This window comes from Besnoitia besnoiti (assembly GCF_002563875.1).
Source record: "Besnoitia besnoiti strain Bb-Ger1 chromosome Unknown contig00014, whole genome shotgun sequence".
Classification (NCBI taxonomy): Eukaryota; Apicomplexa; class Conoidasida; order Eucoccidiorida; family Sarcocystidae; genus Besnoitia; species Besnoitia besnoiti.
The window spans coordinates 669,891-692,968 of record NW_021703916.1 but is presented as its reverse complement, the minus strand read 5'-3'; the positions used below and the strand labels follow the sequence as shown (position 1 = coordinate 692,968).

General features: G+C 56.3%; 2 protein-coding genes across 2 annotated transcripts; one reads left to right on the top strand and one right to left on the bottom strand.

The window, feature by feature from the left end:
* BESB_025810 (putative ubiquitin specific protease 39) lies at window positions 1-5,564 on the bottom strand (the record flags this gene model as incomplete). Its single annotated transcript, XM_029361261.1, has 12 exons — window positions 1-221; window positions 473-545; window positions 961-1,079; window positions 1,317-1,470; window positions 1,700-1,747; window positions 2,287-2,356; window positions 2,913-3,018; window positions 3,437-3,554; window positions 3,814-3,975; window positions 4,240-4,392; window positions 4,610-4,746; window positions 5,162-5,564. 12 exons carry the CDS (start codon window positions 5,562-5,564, stop codon window positions 1-3), a joined length of 1,764 nt encoding a protein of 587 aa, XP_029215616.1.
* Window positions 5,565-7,728: 2,164 nt separating this feature from the next.
* On the top strand, window positions 7,729-21,787 carry BESB_025800 (DEAD/DEAH box helicase domain-containing protein; the record flags this gene model as incomplete). Its single annotated transcript, XM_029361260.1, has 24 exons — window positions 7,729-9,239; window positions 9,670-9,796; window positions 10,023-10,147; window positions 10,532-11,015; window positions 11,473-11,588; window positions 11,880-12,246; window positions 12,435-12,718; window positions 12,931-13,225; window positions 13,669-13,794; window positions 14,266-14,370; window positions 14,695-14,883; window positions 15,178-15,297; window positions 15,483-15,668; window positions 15,960-16,124; window positions 16,624-16,790; window positions 17,098-17,401; window positions 17,706-17,909; window positions 18,107-18,335; window positions 18,577-18,812; window positions 19,093-19,234; window positions 19,551-19,752; window positions 20,036-20,190; window positions 20,519-21,360; window positions 21,683-21,787. The coding sequence occupies 24 exons, from the start codon at window positions 7,729-7,731 to the stop codon at window positions 21,785-21,787; spliced, it is 6,786 nt and encodes a 2,261-aa protein (XP_029215615.1).
* Window positions 21,788-23,078: the final 1,291 nt, after the last annotated feature.

Here is a 23,078-nt window from a genome sequence, read left to right as displayed (position 1 = left end):
TCAGCTCTCAGCCCCCTCCACCTTGACTGCTTCCTCCTTCGGCGCCGGCGAAACCTCTTCGTCCTCGCTGTCTGAGGCTGCCGCGAAAATATCTTCGTCGTCGACCGCCGCGCTCTTGGCTTCCTTCTTCCGCAGCTCCTGCAGCGCCGCTTCCACCGCAGCCGCGTCGATTGAGCCGTCTGGCGCGACGTCTTGTCGCTGGTACACTTGCACATACGACTCTGAAAAATGCAAAACAAAGCAAAGCGTGCCAAAAAGGAGGCTCGACCGTGAGCAAACGTCCAGAGTAGCCACAGAAGCGAAGCTCGAGGCGCACAGGCCCCTGCTCGCCTCCGCCTTCGCGGCGCCGGCGGATGCAGGCGAGCGGCGAACGTCACGTCTAGGGTTCAGATGCGACGCTTTCTTCTGGCATCCTCCGCGTCCGCAAACAAACCTGCCTTCCGCGGTGGCCGCGGATTTTTTTAATTCCTACCAGAGAGCGCGACAAACTGCGGAAGGACTTGCGTGACACGCAGGTCCTCGATTTCGAACCACTCGTTCGTCGGCTGTGCATAACGCAAAGGACGCACGGAAGAATCGTTTTTATGTTACACCAGATACATAGTATCCACCGAGTGACCAAGGTACTAAATATGGCATTGAAGAAAGAACTCAATTCGAATAAACAAAGACACTGTAAATCCTACAATACTGAAGATCGGCGCACGTGCCTCACGGACGGCTGCAGACAACGAACCGTCTTTCAGTCACGTTCCCTGTTTTTCTGCCTTCCAAACCCCGTCGCCTCTCCGCCCTTCTTCACGATATCTACATGGGCTGCCAAAATCATTCCTCCTTCCTGGACGTGTCTAAAGATGCACGTGCGAGTGGAGGGTAGAGGGGGTAGATTGCCGAGACAGACAGGTCTATCTCTCTGACGCATTTACGGCTCGCTCGAGCTGCCGCCGCAAATTCGCTTACCGCATGCAGAACGTGGACTTTGTACTGTCCGTCGTGCGGCTTCCCCTGGTGGCAGATGTTGGCGACCAGATCGTATTTCGTCACAGGATTCAGCTCCAGCGGCGCGTCCTCATGCACGTCTGCAGTGTACATACACCCCGCAACAGAACCGCATAGGTTCTCTCCTCCGCGCGCGCTCGAGGCAGAAAAGCTAGCAACGTGAAGCCGAGCGCCCCCGCGAACAAAAAGCTTTTTTCTGACTGAAGCATGGCCACTTTGCACACCAACTCACGCAGATGCGAACGGCTGCAAGCTGCTTTCTGTCAAAGGCCCTCCGCCACCGCTCGTTTTGTCTGTTCGCCCCGTTGGGCACTCACAGTCGCGCAGGTCGAGGTGCTTGACGGGGAAGGTGACGATTGTCGGGTTCTTTTCGACGTAAAAGTTGTTTTTCGAAAAGCGCTTCACGTGAAGCACCAAGTACTTCGGCAACCGCCACAAGCTGTACCGCTTGAGCGCGCCCGGCGACGTCTCCTGAATGCAGGCAAAAGGTTTAGACACGCGGAAAGTTGAAAACAAGTCAAAACACAGCTGAATCCTCAGAAGCAGCTGCCGATAAACCTCTCTGCATACCACCAGTCGACACAACAGAGACGAGGCACGCGCTTGCTGCATGGGCAGGGCTGCAGGCAGCGGCTCTCCATTGGCTGACGAGATCTACGAAGTCTCTCAAGAGCGCGCACATGCGCGCGAGAAAACGCACCTGAACCTGTTCGCCGTTGAATTTCTGCAGCAGGTCGAAGATCGGAATCTGCGCACAGCCCCGAAAGAGAGAAAAAACGCTCCATTCCTCAGGCCCCGCTACGCAGGGAGCGACGAGGCAACACGAGAATTAGACGCTCACAGACGACGCTCCCCTCGACGCGCGCAAAAACGTGGAGCGAAAGCATGAAGAGAGAAACGGAGACTGCGAAATCCCCCAACGACGAGCAACGCGTGGAAAAGGAAAACCAAAAATTTCCGCCATAGAGCGTCGATAAAGCGCGGCGCAGCGATGCAGTTCACTGGAGAGGCCCGAAGCGAGCGCTTAAAAACTTAGCACGTCCGTGAGTTTCAGGATGCCTCACTCGACAAGCACTCAGCGGCTACTCCGGATTTAGACCCGACGAGGTTCTTTCCCGCTCATCTGAGACGCACACGAGTTTGTTTTGAAAACGAAAATCCTCGCGAACTACGCTGTCTCCGCTGATTTTTTCCCAGGAATCACAGAGCTCCTTCAACTAGCCCTTGAGACAAATCTGCGTCTTCTTTTGAAGAAGTGAAGCACGCGCGTGTGGAGAGGACACCTACGTGCGGAATCATGTTCCTGTCGAGAGAGTCTTTGAAGATCGGCGCCTGCGGCAAGTCGAGCGTCAGATACCTGCAAAGAAGAGAAGCGAATGCGTTAAAAGATGAAACAACATGCACAGACGAGTCAATGCTTGAACAAGACACAAGTAGCGCTGCGAGTGGATATTTGAAAGACACTCACGCGTTGAAGTCTGAACAAAACACGCCTCTGATACATCAATCGAGCTGCGTTGCCGCGACCTCACGCAAGCTGAGGCTTCACGACACTGCAAGGCTGCCGTCTCGGACTACGCAGCGCACACCTCTCACGCACTGAAGCCACAAAACATACAATACACATATATATACATACATGTACAAATTGGTAAATAGATAGATATACAGATATATACATGGAGAGATAGACAGACGGATACACAGAGAGATAGACAGGCATGTAGACACATAGACAGATAGAGAGATAGATCTAGATAGATAGATCGAGAGATAAAGAGGTAAACATGTTCATGGTGCGCCAGCGCGGAGAGGAAAAAGAAGTTTTTGAAGTCGGGAGAAAGGGAAAGATATCGAAAAGACACAAGGATGCACGAGGGGGAAATGCAAAAAAAAAACCTTTGCGGCCTTACAGAAAAGGCATTCGCGAGACCGAAGGCAGCTGGCGCTGCGCCTCGGCCTCCGCGGTCGTCGTGCGAACTTCAACTTCGCCTTGGAAGCAATCCAGAACCACATTGGCTGCGGACAGCGAAAAAGAAGAACGACGTTGAACAGAAAAAGGAAACACGCCGTCTTAGATCGCAAAAAGCCAGAAAGGCACACCCCAGAAACATGTCGAACTCTCGCGCACGCTCACACTCAATCTTGCGTATCCATTCAGGTGCTCAGATATATATATATATATATATGTATATATATGGAGATGTGTGTAGAGTATTGCCAGCACATGCATGCAGACACATACATACGTGCTTATGTGTTTCTGCAGAATTATATGCACTCAAAACACAACTTAGAAGGCAGAACGCAGCTGCGCCAGAGGCACCTGCTCACGGGGAGACGGCCATCAGCCACACGATCGCCGCGACGTCTGCACTAGAGACAGAAAGAAATTTGAAAGAAATCAACACTCCAAACGAGAGCGAGGAAGACGCACAGTTGAGTTTCTTGTGCTTCGCTGACTGCTGGACGCGCGTCATCAGCCAGCAGAATAACCTGATCGGGTCTGCCTGCTCGCCAATGCGGAACTCCTTCTTGCTCGCGACGCCGACGGCCTGAAGACCCCAAATCGCACCCAAATCAAGAAAATGGAGAGCGAAACCGCCGCTGCCGAGGCGGCAGAGGACCGCTGGAGCCCCGAAGCGCCTCACACGCCCTCCGGCGCTTCGAAGGCACTCCGCGGCGCGCTGAGGCAAAACACTCGAGACTGCGATGCCGGAAGGAGTGACCAAGAAGAAGCATCGCAATCGACAAAAAATGTAGAGAGAGGACGACCCACGCGTATTTTCCGCCTTCAGGAGACCGGCTGCGCACCTGGAGGAATTCGTGAGGGGAGACGATTCCCTTGAAGTTTCGAGCGTTAAAGATCTTCCGCATCAACTCGCCGAGGGCCTGAAGCACAGCGTCATAGTTCTGGACGTTGGAGAGATCCAGCAGCAGCAACCAGTTCCGCAGCGGGATGACCGTGCACAGCGCCTGTGACAAAAATAGAAAACAAACTCGCACAAGACGCGCCTGAAACACAATGCAGACTGGAGCAGGTGAAAACAAGCGCACGTGCAGACGCAACAGGCTGCTTCCTCCCAGTCGCAGACGAGTAAAGATGCGCAATTTGGGAGGCGACTCGCCCTGTTTGATCTCCACGCCCCCAGTACCCTGACGCAAAGCAGCCCTACGACGCGAGACAGCTGCCGGCGGAGGCACTCTTCAGAGCGACAAGAAAGGGGTTTAGGGTTTTACCTGGATGATGACGTTGCAGAAGTCCGTCTGCTTCAAGTTGTTCAAGCCGACGCATCCCGGGATGTAATCCGCGCCGTCGAGCGCCTTGCCGTAAACGATGCGCGTCGACAGCTGCGCGACGTCCTCCGTCGTATAGGTCGGGTGGAGGTTGTACTGTACATACACCCGAGACAGTCAGCGCACACAGCGGAAACAAGCTTTCTTCGATTCCAAACTGCATCTTCGGATCGCTGCCCAGATGCAGCCCCGCGAGGAAGGGATATCCAGAGGAGACGCAGCATTCGTGGGGCTGGCCAGACGAGAACGAAGCGCGAGGAAACACTCCTGCAACAAACAGACAGCCGCTGAGGCGATGCGCGGCGAAACTCACGATGATGTCGTCGAGCGACGCGTCTTTGACTTCGTAGTTGTCTGGCAGACAATACACGCGACAGTCCTTCAGATTCAGGTAGACGTAGTGCTGCTCTTGGAGCGCATGCAGATAGGCGTACGTATTCTTTCCTCGCCCTGTGCAAAAAACAGTTGCACGTGTGCGCGGCGCTTTCGGGATCTCGCTCTCCTTGATTGTGCCTTCTCTCTCGACACCGCGAAACCGCTCCGCTCCCCCGCAGCACTCGCGCGGCGCCCGACGCAGACGAGGCTGCTGCTGGCCATCGTGAAGGCCCCTTCGCGAGTACAGCGGCCCCACGCCCCGCCACAAATACACACTTCTATTCGAGATGAGATGCTGCTGCACTGCCACCACAGCTCTGTCCGCACGCGAGAAATTTTCTCCATGTGCGTATCGACACTTTCGTGAACATGCGGATAACAGTGTACGTCGATATCTTGAATCTGGGCACCGCCTGCTTCGTGGTGCTTCTATCCTTCGTATAAAACTCTAAGCGGATGCGTTGCAGGTCGAGCTCCGCAGGCTGCTCACCTTGGAAGTAGCGCGCACAGACGAGGCAAGCGTAGACGTGTTGGTTGGAGAGGCAGATGCAGCAGACTTTTTCAAAATCAAAGTCCAGAAGGTGCCGCTTGATCGTCCCCAGATACGGGCACGTACGCCTCAACTGTTTGGTCTGCGGGGCGACAGAGACGGCGGAAGACGAGACAGAGGAAGGCAAGGGGGCGGTGCGTTTCTTCGAAGCCGCGGCACCATCGGCGGAAGACGAAAAGGACGAAGGCGTGAGACTTGCGTGCTTCTTTGAAGCTGCATCAGCATCCGCCGCATGGGGAGTCTCCTGTTTGGTTGGCTCGCGCTTGGTCTCCGCAGAGCTTGCCGAGGAGGCGGGCGAAGAAGCGCCCTCCTGAGCGGCCGACGCGGCGGATGGCGGCGCCATTGGACTCGGATGATGGGGAAACGAAACGAGAGTGGAGGTATGAGCACGCGCACCGGAAGTTGTTCAGGCACAGAGCAGAACTTAATGCGCGAATCGCCGATTTCACAGAAAAAAGACAGGAGTGGCGTCCTCGGTGAAAGAGCAGTGCATCCCCAGAGTTGCGGAAGCGGCTGGACCACGCGACCAGTTTGTCCGCGAATAGAGATTGGAGAACCCTCTGGAAAGCAGAGGGGGAACGAAAAAGCCAAGAATGACCGCTGACCATTCACATAAGAAGATAATATCCGGCCTCGCCCAGGCGGAGAGCCAAGTAGGCGCGAGCGCTTCTCACTTGGCGTTTTGTTTCTGCTCCACGGAAGCTTTCGGTGTATTTCAACCCTGGACATAACGCCGAACCCAATTTATCCATGTTTCACTTCGCACTTGGCCGAGCCTTTAGGAAGAAACCGCGGTACCCGAGAGCGCGTGCATGCAGCGCAAAACGACGACGCAAATTTCCGCCGATTGTGATATTCTCCGCTGCGCTTCTAGTCGAGGTAGCGGGAGCTCGCCTCTCCCGACTCCCAGCCCCGCCCGCTGCCGTGGCAGCAGGTCTGCCGGCGCTGCCGTAGAAGAGCTAAAACGCCGAGCAGAACTCAGAGGTAATGCAGTTCCTTGGGACCGGCGCCTCCCCTCAGGATAGGCGGGCGCTCGGACGGCATTCACGGATCAGAACGGCGCAAGAAGACATCCGTGTCCGTGCGAATCGAAGCACAGCGTCCAAGTGTGCCGTTGAGGGATTTCCTGCTGTACATACACCCCATGTGCCAGTTGCGAGACGGTGTCCGACCGCTGCCATGCTTTCTGTTTCCCATGTCAGGCTGGATTTCCAGAGTTCCTCTCTCATGCTGCGTTGACGCCTTGCGTTCGCCGGTGCTTGTCTTCAGGGCGAGACCGGACTCAGGGCTGGTCGCCTCTGCAAACGCTCACTTCCGCTCCGCCAGGGAGACGGGGTACGCTGCGTGGTACCGCTGTAAACCTCAGCAAGCGGGGCGGCCGTAAACCGTCAGTCTGTGAGGTGGGAAGTAACGCTCATTTCGGTATTTCCTGTTTGATTTTCTCGTCCGTTCTCCGCGGGGTTGAGCAGACACGGCGGCGGCGGAATGCGTCGAGCACAGCTCCGTGGCACGAACAGGCCAGGGCCCAGGGAGACTTTACGCGGCTCGGAACATGCGCGCACAGCAGGCACAGCGGGAAAGTAGGGCGGTCGCCTTCGTGGTGAAGGTTCAAGCGGTGCACCGTCAATCGGCGAGATTCGAGAGCTTTGAGAAATTCGGTTCTTGCCCTTCTTCGTGAAGGATCCTCGCTTTTACAGGTCTTCGTTTTCACCGCGCTCCGTCTCGTTTTTTCTGCCCGTTTCCTGCTCTGCCTCAGCACGCACCCTTCGCAGCCTTCGATCTCTCGTTTCTTGCTTCGCTTTCTCGTTAAACCCGGTTGTCTTCTTTCCGAACCGACATTTCGCCTACCGACGTATCTCCAGAAGTTTCCCTGCACGTAGTTCTCTCCTCTCGACTTCTCTTCATCCTTTCTGCGCCCTTGCCGCCGGGACTCGCCTCACTTCCCGCCCTGCCCCACAGGACCCGTTGGTCACTTCTTCAGCGCGAACTTCTGCACGCGTTTTTTTAGCTGGATCATCCACACTCGGATTTCCTCGCCTTCGCTTTCGCGGTTATCTGCCTTTGCTCGCGGCCTCTCCGCGTTCGTCGTCTTCCCTACGTCTGTTCCCGTAAGCTCCCTCGTTTGCCGTTTCGGGGTTCCGGCTGCTAGCTGGCGGTCGCTGTTCTGGCGCCCTGAAGTGTCCTCGTCCGTGTCCACTTCGTCCTCCCCCTGCAGCCACTTATTGCGCCTCGTCGCTGACCACCCCGCACGCCTCCACAGCCTCCTCGCCGTCGCCTGCGGTCGCTGCGGCTCTCTCGCCACACCGCTCGCACAGCCGCCGCCTCCAAGCCTCGCAACCTCCATCCACCTTCTCTCTCCCCCTTCTTCCTCTCTCTCCTTTCCTCTCCTTCTCTCGTTCTCGACGCTTCTTGTTCGCGCGCGAGCAGCCACCCCCTCTCTCTGGGGGTATTTGCCTGTGGAGAAGATGAGTCGCCGCGAGGGGGGAGGGGCTTCGGGCCGGCGGGACATGGACGACCCGCTGGCGCCGTCGGACGGCTACTCGGCGGCCGCCAAGGCGCGCGCCACGAAGGAGCAGCTCCTTGCAGATCAGCACGAGAGTCGCGTGGCGAACAGCAGCGACGCGGCTGACCTGCAGGCGGCGTCCGCGCGCGAGAAAGATGATGTGCGCGACGGCGCGGGCGGCGAGGCTCGCGGCGGAGGCGGCGGCGAAGGCCTCGCGGACGACGAGTTCTACGCGGAAGGCATCGCCGCCGTGAGCATGATTGAAGACGACGAGCTGGACGCGCCCCTGAGGAAACTGAGCTGGTGGGCGGCGCTGCTCCCGCAGACCCGCGGCGAAGTGATGACCGAGCTAGGCGGCAGCTACCTCTTCTTCATCCACGGAGACTCGCTCATCCTTCACTTGCTGCGGAAGAACTACGTCGACTTGGACGTCGAGCAGGGTGTGCAGCCGCTGGTGTACATACACCTGATTGAGAAGCAGCTGCTCGCGCTGCTTTCCGCGGGCGCGATCTTCCACCTCGTCTTCTTCCGCGTCTTCGAGGACGTGGCTGTCGGCGGCGCCCGCGACGCGCGCGACTCGGTGCCGCCTGTCTTCCTGCTCATTCGCGAGCAGCTTCTTCTGCACCTGGCGGTGATGAAGATCGACTTCACGGTTTTGGACTCGTGGTTTTCCGACGACTGGAAGGCACTCATGCGCCGCAAACACCCGACTTTCCTCCTGATCGACGACCTGCACTTCTCCAAGGAAGAAAACGGCGAGCCTGAAGAAGAGGAGGAAGAAGACGAAGACGCGGAAGAAGATGAAGAGGAGGAAGAAGAAACGGCGGCGTGGGAGCTCCCCGCGGGCGTGCCGGAGGCGGTGGTTGCCCTGCAGAAGCAGACACGGAAGCGCGTCGAGAGCCGCGGCCGCGAGTGGGTTTCGTACCTGCTGCAGTCGCTGATGCTTTCTTCGCTCTCGAGGAACTTGCACGTCGCGATGATGCATGGCTGCATCTACAAAAAGACAAAGGCGTACTGCCTAGCGATTGCCCCGACCGCCGCTGCCGCCCTCTGGGTTCAGCTCGAGCGCCGCCGCAAGGAAGACGAAGATCGCCGCAGAGAAGAGGCCCACGCCAATCAGCGCACACTCGAGGAGGCGCTGCCGAGTGGCGACGCCGAGGGCGACAACGAGAATGGCGAGATTCAGGACTTCCAGGCGCGCGAGCTCATGCTCAAGGCCCTGGAGGTCTACGGTGAGCTGCTGCTGCCTGCGGAGAAGGACGAAGAAGATCTCGCCAAGGAGAAGGAAGAGGAGACACAGCTCCTCGCAGACGTTCGAAAGCTCGCCGCCACAGGCGACGCCGTGAGCAGCCTCCGCCACCTCCTCGCCGAAAAATTCTGCCTCTTCTTGAGGGCAATCGCCGCAGAGGAAGAAGAGGAGGGCGAAGGCAGCGAGCAAGTTCAACAGTTCCTCGCTGTCGGCAAGATGCTGTTCCTCTCGGCGACCGTCATGAAGGAGCTCTCCGTCGAGGAAAGGTACGAGCCCCGCGAACACTCGCCCGCAGGCGCCGCGCAGAGGCTGCAACCTTGTCGCCTCACGCGGCCGGCGGCAGGCAACGCGCTGCACACGCGAGAACGGATGTCGCAGAGACTCGACTCTGAAGTCAAAGGGGAAGACTGCTCGGCGGCGATCCGCCCGCTTGATCTGCGTCTGCAGGCGGGCGCAGGAATGTGGCGTCGTATGTTTTGACTCGGTTGAATGCCTTTTTAACCGACTTGTGTTTATTCAAAGAGAGAGGGGCGAAGATGGTGTCCGCGGATGCTTTCGTGTGCAATACGCTATTGCACGCTATTGCGGGTAGGGCGTTTGATTGGATAGCTGTCAGTCTCTTTTTTCTGTGTGTCGTCGTTTGTGGGGTTTGATATTTTCGCGTCATTTTGTCTTCTCCCTTGTCGCTTACCGCAGATGCCATCACACCGTCTCCTCGAAGGCCCCCTTCATCACGGAGTACCTCTACGCGCCGCTCAAACTCTACATCGCCGAGGCGACGAAAACGCTGCGCCAGCTGCGGTCGCTCTACACCACCTCGCCCGTAAGGGACACGCTGAGCGTCTGCACAAGATGCGCATTCTGTTTGAGTCTTTTCCTTCAGTCGGGATCTCTGCGTGTCTCTCTTTCCTCTCTCTCGCGCCTTGCGAGTCTTCGCTTTCGCTTCTTTTGGCAGGCACAAGCGCCTGCGGATCTGTTTGCTTTCGAAGAGCGGTTCCTTTTCTGGTGTGAGGTTTTTTTTGTCGCGGGTCTGCTGCGGTGCTTGGCAGGACGTCGCCGAGGAGCTGCGCGCGGCCGTGCTGCATCCTGAGGAAATCGCGGACTTCTTCGATGGAAAGCTCTTCTTCACCTTGACAGCCTACGCGTGCGACTTTGCGCGCTCGTCCTCCAACTGGTAGCCGCCGGCCGCAGAGACTTGCGCGATGCAGCCGTGCGCAGCTGCTCCGCGGCGAGTTCGCCTCGACGTATTTGCGTGTTAAAACTGAATATGGGTCGTCATCTCGTGTGAAGACTCCTCCCCCGTCGGCCTTGGTCACTCTTGTAGACCTATACATATGTGGAAGGTGCCGATCGAGCTACAGATGCATATACATATGCACATACATATTTCTTGGATGTATCTATATACACATATATATTTCTTGTATGTATCTATACACCTACGAAATATATATTCATTCTTACAAATATATATATATATATATATATATATATATATATAAATAAATAGGAATGCATGTCGGGCTGCATGTACTGTTTTTTTATTCGTTCCTTTCAGGGACTTGCCGGCATCTTTCTTCGGTTTGAGCCCGGTAGCGGTTGAGCGGCTGAGCGCGGCGTTTGCGTCGCTGGCGGGCGCGGCGTCGGGGGCGGAGTCTCTGAAGGCCTTTACGCAGCCGCTCTTTCCGCTGCATCTGGCGCCGCTCGCCGCGCAGTTGGAGGCTTATCCGCTGCCTCTGCCCACGCCCGTGGCTGCGGAGGACGAGCCCACGCCGCACTTGCTGAGCGCCCACAACAGCTTCCTGCTCAAGTTCCGCGCCGCTGGTCCCGACGGCGCGCTGCCCTTCGCGCCGACCGCGGCGCTCGAAAATTCTGCAGACGTGCGCCGGCGCGAAGCCGAGATTCGCCGCAAAGGCCGCGAAGAGGACTCCGGAGATGAGCAGGAGGAAGCGCGCGAGGAACTCATCGACGCCGTGGAACGCGACGCAGACGCCACCTTCAGCGAACCGCCCCCCGACGGCGTTCTGGACTTCGCAAAACTCGTAAGCCACCTGCGAATCGATCTTTTAACAGACTTTGCGATTGGTGGGAATGCCGGCTTCGCCGTCAGGGGAGGGTATGCCTCTCCCCCGACGACAGGTGTGTTCCAGACGAGTCTACATGCGCGCACTTCACGATGTAGGTACTGAGCGAGTTCTCTTGTGAGATAAGGAACTAAAGAACTGCAGCTACTCCGAGTGAAGAATACCCATTCGATTTGAGTGCGCACACAAGATTGTCGAACTTAACGGCGCCTCTGCAGACGCTGCGCCCTGGCGGCTGCGCTGTCCACGCCGCGTGGAGGGCGCCTGCAGTCGAGACGGCCGTCGGCTGGGGGAGTCGCTCGCTAGGCGAGGCCTGAGGCTGGCAGTGTCTGGTTCTTCGCGCCGGACGCACTGTCTCTCGGTGTCTTCCTGCCCTCGCCTTCACTTTGCGTGAAATCTCCTGTACCGGCTGCAGCAAATGAACTACTTGAACAGCCAGGAGTACACGCCCACGGAGCGCGAACTGCAGCGCATGGAAAAGATGAACGGCGAACAGAAACGCAAACACCTCGACATGCTCGAGCGCAAGCGGTGCGTCAACCGTCGCACGCGCGCGAGATTCCATATATACCCGCACACTAACATATACATATATACAAATGTGTTTATGCTCATATATTGTTTTGAGTTTCCATACGTTTTACATATTTATACGTATTCTGTAATACATGTGTGTGTGTGCGTAGATGCTAGCGCTGTGTAGGTATGTATTTGGTATCCCAAGCGACGCAGCTGCCTGTGCTTGCAGAGGGAGAGGCGTTGCGCCACGCAGGCGTTGTCATGTGCGACTTTGTCGCGTTTGTCTCCGCGTTCCGGTTTCAGGAAGCAGCAGCTGCAGGTCACGATTCGCCGAAAGGCGAAGAGTTTGTGCCCGTATCCGCTGCACTTCCCGATCTCGGGTGCGTTCGACGAGCGGCATCCGTGGATTAAAATCGATGCTGAGGAGAAGGCGAAGGAAGCAGAGCAGGCCGCGGCGGCCGGCGCCGGCGAAGCCAAGACCGCGGCGCAGAAGAAGAAGCTCGAGAAGGAGAAGAAGGCCGCTGGGAAGCGCGAGGTGAACGGCAAGGCGAAGGAGGAAGCAGCAAAGCCATTGAAGAAAGCTGATCTAATTCGCATGAAGAACGCCGGCGCCCTCGACAAGAAAGTACAAAACCTGGACGCAGAGCGCCTCGCCGATCTCGAAAGACGGGTACGTTCACGACGCGTACTCTGCGTGTGGCGCCGCGCGAGCGCGAATCCTCGCGCGCGCGCAGATCTCCACGTGCACCTATCTCCGCACTCAGCTCACACGTGCGAAAAAACTTGTTGAAAGCTTTCTAGAGCTTTGTTTATGGATTTTTGGAATTGAAACTGGTGTGCGCCCGCGTGTGCGCGCAGCTGGAGGCGCTGTGCGCGGAGTACACCGCGCTGTCGAGTCGGTCTTCCCTGCTTTCCTCCTTTTCCCACAACGGCACGACGTACAGCATCAGCGCCGCGAACCTCCTCGCGCTGCTTCTCGACGTCCTCGTTGGTCCGAGTCGGCGCATGTCGCTGCTTCTCAACTTCCCCTACGTGGTGCAGCTGCTGAAGATGCGAGACGCGCAGCGCAGCTTCATCATGAAAGTCCAGCGCCTCGCCTCCGACGCCTTCGCCGGATTCGACAAGGAATCCATCAACTCCAAGTGAGCAAGACAAGCACGAAAAACGCGAGCATCCTGCCGCAGGTCGCAGCGGCCTCTCTCTGCCTTGCCTTTCCCTCCCCTGTCGCCTGGGCGGCGCAGGCGGGGGGCGTGACCAGATTTGTCGAAAAAACTTGAGAGGAATGTCCCCACCTGGTGTGCCGTGGAGGCGCGTCCTACGCATGCAGGTTGGCTTTTTTTCTGTCGCGTTGCAGATCGCATTTTGCAGACATGCAGCGGCTGTTTTGCGCGGTATTCCGCATCAACGTGGAGTCGTTTCGACTCTTTAAGGGCGAGTTGGAGGGCGCGGAGATCGAGGCGATTCAGCGCTCGCTCCTCTCGCTCGGCTTCCAACAGTCTGCCGAGCGCATGTTCACCGAGTGGAAGGAAAAGCGCGTGTTGCATCTCGCGGCCGTAAAGGAACAAGAAGCTGAAAAGGCTGAGCAACAAATGCTGCTCGCCGGAGGCGGAAGAGGCCCCAAAGGAAAAGAGAAAAAAGCTGCAAAAGCGGTGAGGACACTCGCGTTCACATGTAATCTTACGTACGTATGTGTATATTCGCGCCATATATATATAGATATATATATATATATATATATATGCACGTATGTATGTTCGTATGTATGCATGGAGCTACACATATACATGCATTTATATTTTATATATCTGTGTGAATCCATGCTCGTCTCTCTCCGAAGGAAGAGGCGATGAATGGATAGGAAGGCGCGCAGACACACAGACAGGCCTCCACAGGCTCAAGCTGTGGAGGCGGTCAGTCTTTTTCGGTGTTACTGTCGAAAGCGTGTCTGCGCACATTATGCAGCGACATTACTGCACAACGATCACTACTTTCATGCGGACAAACTTGTGTATTCTTCGACGCTTTTTTCTTGGTAGAACGTCGCGTTTTTCAGAGTCGACCTTGGCGTTTCCGTGCGTGTTTTTACTTTTAGGACAAAGCCGGCAAGAAGGGCGATGCTGCCTCAGAGAATAAGGCGAAGAAGGACAGCCTGGCGGCGCTGGACGTCCATCGCGTCTCTCGCGCGGCGCTCTTCGACTTCCGCGTCAAGAAAGGCTTTGTAAGTTGCTGCGAAAGGTCTCCTTGCGCCTGTCGCCACGGGCGCGGCCTCGCGCCTCGTTATCGGCACCTGCTGTCGTCTCTTGATGCCCGTGTGTCTGTGGGCGATCTCGCAGAGGGAGACGCCACAGCCGACGCTGGAGTTCGCGGAGTCGACGGTGCCGCGATGGCATTCCGTCGAGTTCGCGCTCCTCCGCCGCGCTCTCTGTAGCTGTTCAGATGCTTTCTCGCCTTACGCACGCGATCTGCTGCCTTTACAGACACTGTTGTAGAGTTGTGCGCGTCTCCGTGGAGCTGTGCCGTTCATCTGCTCGGCCTGTGTGCGGCGTAAACCTAAACGGGCAGGCGGGCAGTTCTGATGCAAGATGACAGGCTGATCTTCAGCGGGGTTGAGGGGTTGGGGCGGCTATCTCGGCGCTCAGAGCATGCATGCGTGTCCGTGTGTTGTATCTTTTGGCGGTTGTTTGTGCAGGAGGCGCAGGCGCAGCTGCGCTTCATGGGTGGCGACTTCCAGCGCACGACGGGCTCGCGCACCAAGAAGGACTCCCGCGTTCTCTTCACGCCAGACTACTGGCAGGTAGGGGACGGACGCAGCCGTCAAAAACCTGTCGCGCGCGCTAGGAGAGGCCGCAGGAAGGAGTATGCGCATGTTTACGGCGTATGCAGCTGTGCTCGTGCGTCTCTATTTTTCGTTTCTGCATTTTCGTGTTTATCTATGTATATCTGCCTCCACTATCCGTGTAGGCAGGCGACGCGCGTGTCTACGCGCGAAAAGTTCGCATAACCTCTTCGACGTAAAGACCTGCCTCTGTCGCGTGTCGCTGTATATACATATGTATATATATTAATATATATTTGCATATCACGTGGCGTGTCTGAAGTGCTTTTTTCGCGTTCGCAGGTTCGCTTGCTGGATTTGATCGACAGACGCGAGAGCGTCTTTGTCACGGCTCCAACGTCTAGCGGCAAGACATTCATTTGCTTCTACGCGATGGAGCTCGTCTTGCGCTGTCCCATCCGCGGCGAAAAGGCCATCGACAACGACGCCGTCATCGTCTATGTGTCGCCCAGCAAAGCTCTTGCCGACCAGGTATGAAAGAAAATCTCCAGTATGTACATGAATATATTTGTATATATATGTATAGACGTAGTGTGTAAGTTGAATTTCTATCCACGTGTCGACTTCTGTATCTGTCTATATACACATATATAAATGGATATTTAGGGACATCTATGTATCTATGCATGTATACATGTCTATGTGTATGATCTCAGATACGCGTGTTTAGGGTTTAGGGTTTATGGTCTGTAGATATGTATGTATGTGTGATGCGTTTGACCGTATTATTTAGTTGTGGAGGAGAGCCTGTGTGTCCGTTTGTAGGTTTACGCCGAAGTCCACGGTCGTTTCTCGAGTAAGACGTACTCGGCTAGCGGGTCAGGCAAGTTCCTCGCCGCGAACTTCGTCGAGCGCCAAAACACCGAGCCGCCTCTCAACGCCCAGGTGCGCCGCTGCATGCAGTATGCCTCCCTGTAGATCTCAGCATGGCTGTCGATCGCATGCAGAGTGTGGAGGCGCGGAGTTCGAGTCTCGCAGGGCGCATGTGTATATATCTATCCGTCTATCAGTCTCTGTCTCTGTGATTCATCTGGGCGCATTTTCATTTTTTTACGTGTGTGTCTCTGCAGGTCATCGTGACCCTTCCGCACATCCTTGAGATGCTTCTGATGAGTGGCGCCTTCGCGCGCTGGAATGTGAATCTGCGCTACGTGATTCTGGACGAAATCCACTGCATCAGCGAAGAAGAAGGAGGCTCCCAGTGGGAGCGCCTCATCAAGCTGCTGCCTTGCCCCTTCCTCGCCATGTCTGCGACGGTGAGAAAAAAAGGCCAATCCGAAAACGAAAAGTGAAAAAGGTCGTGTTCTGCACCAACGCGACGCACACCTCTGTGTGCGGCCGCCGATACTTCTGTATACCTCTATATACTGATGTATATGAACATATGTAATCTCGTGTGCAGTCTTTCCTGTGTGCAATAAAGCGGTGTATGTTCGCATGCATTTGCATATATCTACAGATATCTAGTATGTCTGTACATGAAGATTTAGTTGTATATAAATGTGTAGGTGTACAAATGCGGGCGGCTCGTGGGTTTGGCTGCTCAGGTCGGCAACCCTGACTCGTTCCTGTATTGGATGCGGAGCGCCAACCCGAGCACGCCCATCACGCACATCGACTACAAAGAGCGTTTCTCCGACCTCCACATGGTTCTCTACCACGAAAAGAAGCTCCTCCCGCTCAACCCCGTCTGCTCCGTCCACTACGACAAGGTAACTGACTACCATACACACAGATGTATATATGTATATAAAGTATATATATATATATATATATATATGTATGTATAGGTATGTATTGATGTGTGTTTGTTGTCTTGTACTGGTGTTCATATATTTATATGAATGTGGATGCATGTGTATTCTCCACCTCTATATACACGTATACAAATATATATATATATATATATATATATGTGGGGTTTCAGTCCCATGCGCTGCGCCTTCTGGCGCTTAGGCGCGCGTGAGTTGCCGCTGTGAGCACCGCGGGAGGCTGTCTGCCGCGATTCGTTTACTTGCTTCTTCCTACTCCCCTACATTTGTACGCACGGCCTTCACACGCCTTCCCACTTGTTTGGGATCTGACTTTTTTTTCCTGACCTTGCATGCGCCGCAACTGCCGCTCTCTTGGTGTGTCATGGCTCCGTTGACCCATTACGAAGCTGTCTGGAACTTCGAGTTTTCGATTTTTGGCGACTTCTGCGTCTTGCAGGTCAAGCTCGGCGGCCTGGCCAGCGACTTTTACGTGCCTCCCAACGACGGCCTCAGCGTCTACTTCATGATTCGGTCGCTGCTCGGAGAGAAGCATCCTTTCTCTGTCGAATTCTTCCCAGAGTTCTACTTTGAGGGCTGTGCGGCTATCACGAAGAAGCAATACAGGCAAGGCGCCACGCGAGCGACGCGGCCGCGCTCGCAGCCTCTAGAGCAGCAAACACATCGCAACGTGCGAAACGCGCATCCCTGCGTTTAGGGTTTAGAGTTTCAAGAAACGGGTACATCAGACAGCGTTGCCGGTCGGCGATCTGTTGGCGGGCGTAGCGATGCGTTGATAAGACTGGGCCGCCAGCCAAGTCTCTGCGCGGCCTCGTGGTGGTACCGTCTCTTTTTGCCCTTTTCTCTCTCTGCGGGGCTCGGTGGCGCGCATGAATGTCTCTTTTTTCTCTGTTTCTGTTCCCTTTCTTTTTAGATGGTATTGGAACGCGCTGCGGCACGCGCTCGTGGACCTGGTGCAGACTGAGGGGCTGACGGCTGCACAGTTCGCCGAGTTCCAGCGCGGCCTGCAGGAGGAGCCCGGCGTCCTGTGGACGAAGGAGTTGACTTTCTTCGAGAACGTCGATACGCCCATGGCCATTGCTGTGCGCAAGGCGATCGCGGCTCATGAGGAGAAGAAGGAAGCCGAAAAGACGTCGGAGGAGGGCGAAGACCGCGGGAACTACCTGGAGTCGGTCATGGAGCAAACCGAGTTCTCCAAGGCCTACCTCGACCCTGATGTACGGCAGCGCGCGGCACAGAGCGTTTGCGTGTTGGCGAGTTCTTTCCACGCGTCTGCGGGCCTCGTCCGACTTGTGTGTGTGTGTGTCTGCGCGGCTGCATTCACTGTGGCGCGTGTGCCTTCTTCCTTGAGCGTCCATGTTTTCGATTTCGCGGCGTTCTCACTCGCGTGGTGAGACGGCGCCTTCATCTCTCGTCTTCCTCGTGGCAGCCAAGCTCGCCGTAGCCCGGGCCTGTCCTGTTTTTTTTTCCGCGTCTGTCCCACTTTTTTTCTCTCTTGTCTGCGTTTCTTTCTCGGTTCAGAACCTCATTGCGCTCTGCCGGCAGCTGGACGCCGCGGAGCGCCTCCCGTGTTTGATTTTCAACTTCCATCGCCAAGAGATTCGGCAGATGGTGCTGTCGATGACGAAGCGCCTGAAGCAGCTGCAGCTCGACAAGTACTACGGGACAGAGGAGGCTGCGTATCGCACGCGTCTCGCCAACAAGAAACGCATGGAGCAATACCAGGTAGCCTTTCTTTCTTCAGAAAAACACGGGGGGAAGGGGGGGGGGCGGGCTTCCTCTTTGCCTGCTCCAGGGCCTGTCTCGGCAGCCGTCTGCGTAGTGTTCAGAGGCGTTTGCGTCCGCGAGGGTCTCTTCTCTGCGTACACTGCGCCTCGTCGGGCATTTAGGGTTTCCGCTTTCGCTTTCTCTTTACGTTTCAGGCGGCGCTTGCGCAGAGAGAGATGGAGGAAAAGATGCGCGGGCTGTCGTGGCAGCAGCGTGAGGCGCAGGGCATCGGCAAAGACGAGGGCGGCTCGATGGAGGACGAGGGCGTGCCGCCGCCGCCGATAGACATCGCCGAGGAGATCGACCCCGAGTTCTCCTTCGCGTCGCTAAAGGCCATGGGAACGAACTTCGACGACATTAAGGACATACTCGAGCGCCTCAAGCGTAGGCACAATCAGTCCAGCGCGGCTCTATGCGGACCGCAGGAGGGCGTATGATCTCTCTGCATCACGCAGCTGCTTAGAGACTGAGATGCATGCGTAGACGTTCGTGAATTAAGGATGTCGAGCTGGCAGGAAAGATACGCAAATAAGTGTTTTCGCAGGTGTGGACGCCCGGATTCTGCGCGTGCATGCGCTGGAAATCTTGCGTGCGGTGGCTTTTATGTGTCTTTGTGTTTTTTTAGGCCGCGCGGTTTCGGCGACGGATCGCTTATTGGTGGAGGCGCTGCGCAGAGGCATCGGCGTCTACGACAACGGTTTGCCGAAGGCCTTCAGAGAGGCTGTGGACATCTTATTCAGAATTGGATTCCTCCGCATCTGCATTTGCAGCAATGCCCTCGCGCTCGGCATGAACATGCCCTGTAGAACTTCAGTCTTCGCCGGCGATTCCTTCATGCTCACTCCGACCATGTTCAAACAGGTCAGTCAAAAAGAGTCTAGGGTTTACGGTTTAATCCACACACACATACTGACCCAGACATACATATATATATATGGATGTCGATTAGATAGATATATAGATATATACAGATATGCATACTTATATATTTCTTTAGCTGTTTGGTTGTTTATTTGCTTACTTAATCATTTATTGTGTGTTTGTTCGTACTGGGAGAGAGACGGTGGCGCAGCAGCTCGTTGAAGAGGCGCGCATAGGCGGTTGCGGATCTCTCTTGTCTTCTGACGTGTGTCTCTTGCAGTCCGGAGGTCGCGCAGGTCGTCGTGGCTACGACGCCGCGGGATACATTCTCTTCTGGGAGATTCCTTTCAGCAAGATCAACAGGCTGCTCGAGGCGCGTCTGCCGATCTTCGGCGGCGACTTCCCTGTCACGCCGATGTTGAGTAAGTTGTCGGCCGGGCGCCTCTTCGCCCTTCGTGCGCCTACAGTCTCTTCGCCCTTCACGCGCCTCCAGTCTCTTCGCCCTCCACGCGCCTCCAGTCTCTTCGCCCAGCCCATCTCGCCCGAGGGCGGTGGTCGCTGCATGCTGCGTCTGTCTGCGCGGCTAGGGTTTAGGGTTTACAGACTGAGTGAGAGAGCCCGCCGCCTGATGGGGCCCGTTCAGGAAAACGAAACACGGACACGCAGATACGCATATGTGAGTGCAGACGTGAAGGGACCGCGGAGCACTGTGTGGGCGTTGTTCTTGTTTTTTTTCAGCGCTGCGGACGCTGCGCTACCACGAGCAGCTGGAGCAGCTGGCGCTCGAGGGCGACGTCCTCGATGCGAAGAGCGTCGAGCGGTGGGAGGCTGCGTTGCTGCGGCTGTACCTCTGCCCTCTTTTCGCCGTCTCGAAGGACAACACGCGTCCCAGTGTGGCGTACGAGGAGAACCTCAGGCTCTACGTGCGCTTCCAGTTCAGGTGAGGTCCCCACGCTGCAGAACGAAGTGCTTTCGGCGGCTCTGGGGGGAAGGAGAGCGGATTCTGATGCATACGCCGCGGGCGTTGTTGCGTGTATGGCTATCTGTATGTATATACATATGCATGTTTGTGTGTCTGTAGGTTACGTAGGTATTCATATATATATATATATATATATATATATATATATATATATATATATATATATATGTACGTTAGAATGTGTGTATTTATGTGTTTATGTCGCCTGAGCTCACGTGCGTCTTGGGCGGCTGATTTGCAGGTTCATGACGGATTTGCTGCAGCGTCTGGGCCTTCTGCACGACGGGCGCATTGAAGACGGCGGCGGCCACGGCATCAGTCTGTGGGGTCACATGGCTGAGCTGAGCTACCAGCAAGAGACGGCGAGCTTTCTGCTCCATTTCCTTCTCTTCTCCGGTGCGGTTTTCTTCTGCACGCCCTGAGGATGTGCCGGTGCCTGCGCGGGTCTCGATCTCGCGCACGTCCACGCCGATCTGCGCGCGTGTGCACGCCGCAGCGGCAGCCGCCAGCTTCCCTCTGCGGCGCAGCCAGCCATGCGCTCACCTCGCTGCTTGAAAATACACAAAAAGGCATCGACGTACGTGTGTGCGTGCGCGCACATAGATATTCATATATGCGTACACATATGTACATCTATGTAGATGTGCAGATATCTGTAGCTTGTCGGGTTCAGCTTTTTTTGTGTGGCTGCGTGGTGCGCGGCGGTGCGTGTGCATGCATGCAGGCCTGTTGGAGCGGCAGCTGGCGTCGAAGCGCAGCGAGAAGGCGCGCGTCGGGCTTCTTTTGCATTTCCTGGCGACGTGCCTGTCGCAGCAGAACGTCACTTCGGGGCAGTTCCTTCGCCACCAACTGCGCCACGAGCGAACTATGGCACGCGTGCGCCAGGAACCAGGTTTCCAGAAGGGCGTCTCGGTAGCCTCCGAGGAGAGCGACGTGCCGCAGTTCCGGCCGTTCATGGCGCTGCTGCCCGAGGAAATTGAGCAGGCGATCCAATCCTACAACGAAATGGCTTTCTTGACGTCGGTGCGCTGCATGCGGGCGGCGGGCACTTTGCTGGCGAAGCGTGGGACGACGGACGTGGAGCAAGGGCACCCGGTGCCCTTCTCGCATGCGTTCTTCCCGCGCGAGACGCCGAAGGCGAAGGAAGAGGCGTGTCGCGCAGAGAAGACGGCCGACGGCCTCGTAGACCGCGAGGCCTCCGAGTTCTTCTCGCGGTTCAAAGAGCTCGTGCGCACCGGCTACATTCGATCGCCCTACACAGCGATTTGCTGCCGGTACGACTCCGACTTCCGGTCGCTGGCTGAGCTGCAGGACTGCGTGGGCGCCTCCACGCCCTTCTACCCTGAGACGATGAGCGCCGAGCTCCCGTGCAACTACACCTGGCTGCGCTACTGGGATGCGAAGCTGCGCCGCGAAGTGAAGGCGAAGGTACGCAGCCAAAACCACTACTTGCTCGACTTGCGCGCCACCGGCACCTTCAGACACGTTACGCGCTACGACGAAATCAGCGCCGGAAAAATCTGGTTCCTCATCCACGACTTCGTCGACACCCTCATGTTCCTCAAGGTACGCCGCGCGCGGGCTGCTGCCGCCAAAAAACGACACAAAAAGCTCTTCTCCTTGGGGGCGGCCGGGTGGGGAAGTGGGCGGGGCCGGAGCGTTGGATGCAGCTGCCTCTCCGTCCTGTGGGTGCCAAAACTGTTCAGTTCAGCCGAGTGGGACGACACCAGCGGCCGTCGCGCCGACACAGTGCAAGGGGTCGGCGGCTGATGCAGATCTCGGCTCTCTCTGTCTTTCTTTCACGACGTGCTGCCGCGTCATTGCGAGATGCGGCGTTCGGGTGCGTCTATCCGATCCTGTGTGCGTGTGCCTGCGTTTTTATCTACAGCGCGCGCCGCGCGAATGCGGTGACAAGAATCCTGTTGTGCGTTCGGTGATTGAGAACTTGCATGAGGCGATGTACGAGATCTTTGAGAAGGAAAGCAAGAAGTAAAGCCGCAGTGCGGCGTCCGAAAGACGCAGCAACTTTTGCGGCAATTTGTAACTCTCGGCACGCGCACTTCCACAGGGGAGCGCCTAGAGGTCTCACCCGAGACAGTCGGTGCCCGTCGTTCGGCGACATGTATACAGCCTTTTTGACCAAAGTGCCAATGCTTCGAAATTGCCGAAACATGCTCTAATGGGCGAACCCTCACCGTCACAGACCGTAGTTTGTTAGTCCAACAGATTCTGCGCTCACCCGCGAAGCGCGAAACCGACAGCCATGCTTCGCATCATTATGGATCTTTGGAGATCCTGCTGCCCCAAACGGCAGACCGAGTCGCCGCGTTTTCCGCCTTTTGCACAGCCGGGTTGCCACAGAATATCAAGTTCTTTCCCTGGAGGTCTGTTATGTCCCGTACATTTGTAGGTAAAAGGTATGTTAGACACTTAGACTAGCGCTGGAGCACGATGAGGCTTGCGCACAACCTGCACTCACAGATGTTCCTCCAGTCAAGCAGGCCGCAGATGAGAAGCGTTGCAGGCTAGCGTTGGTCCGCGCTGTAGGTTGACGCTTGCGGACGAAAGACATGCAAGAAAGTACCCAGAAGTCGCAATTTGTATAGAAGCACAAGCTGCTGACTGCATTCTGTTTGCGTATCCGGCTGGTATACACTACGGCAACGCCAACGGATTTCTCTGCTGTAGGCGACATACTTGGCTCATGCGATGCGCGGCCGTGCCCTTTGATGCTGCCTCTTGACGCTGGACTACTCTTGACAGCAACGAAAGACCTTTCTTTTGTGTGCCGGCAAGTGAGGGCGGCAGCGGTTGTGCAGTAGGGGCGACTTTGTGGCACGCCGCAGCCAAAAAAGAAAAATGAAGAGGAGCACGAGCGAAACAGGTAACACAGATCCCGAGGTGGCTTCACGAGTGGCTGCAGCAAAAGGGAGGAATCTTGTCTTCCGGGGAGGCCCTTCTAAGGCTGCGCACCCCTGCCGGTCTTCGGCACAATACCCGTCACCTCCGCAGTCTCTTTGTCGCACCTTTTGAGCTCTGCTGAGCTGGCATGGAGAGATGAGCAAATGTCAATTCCTTTCTACTGTGTAACGTACACGTAATCTCGCGTGTATAGCCTTCTGTCCCTGTGGCTCTGACTCGACTTGTGCCGGAAGCTGCCACGCCGAGCCCACTGGAGAGCGCTCGCATAATCAGGTGTGGATAGTATATAGCAGAAAACCGGGAGTCATGCAGATACCATCGTGCGCTTTCAGTTTGCTTGTGTCCCCCTGGGCGTCGTACGG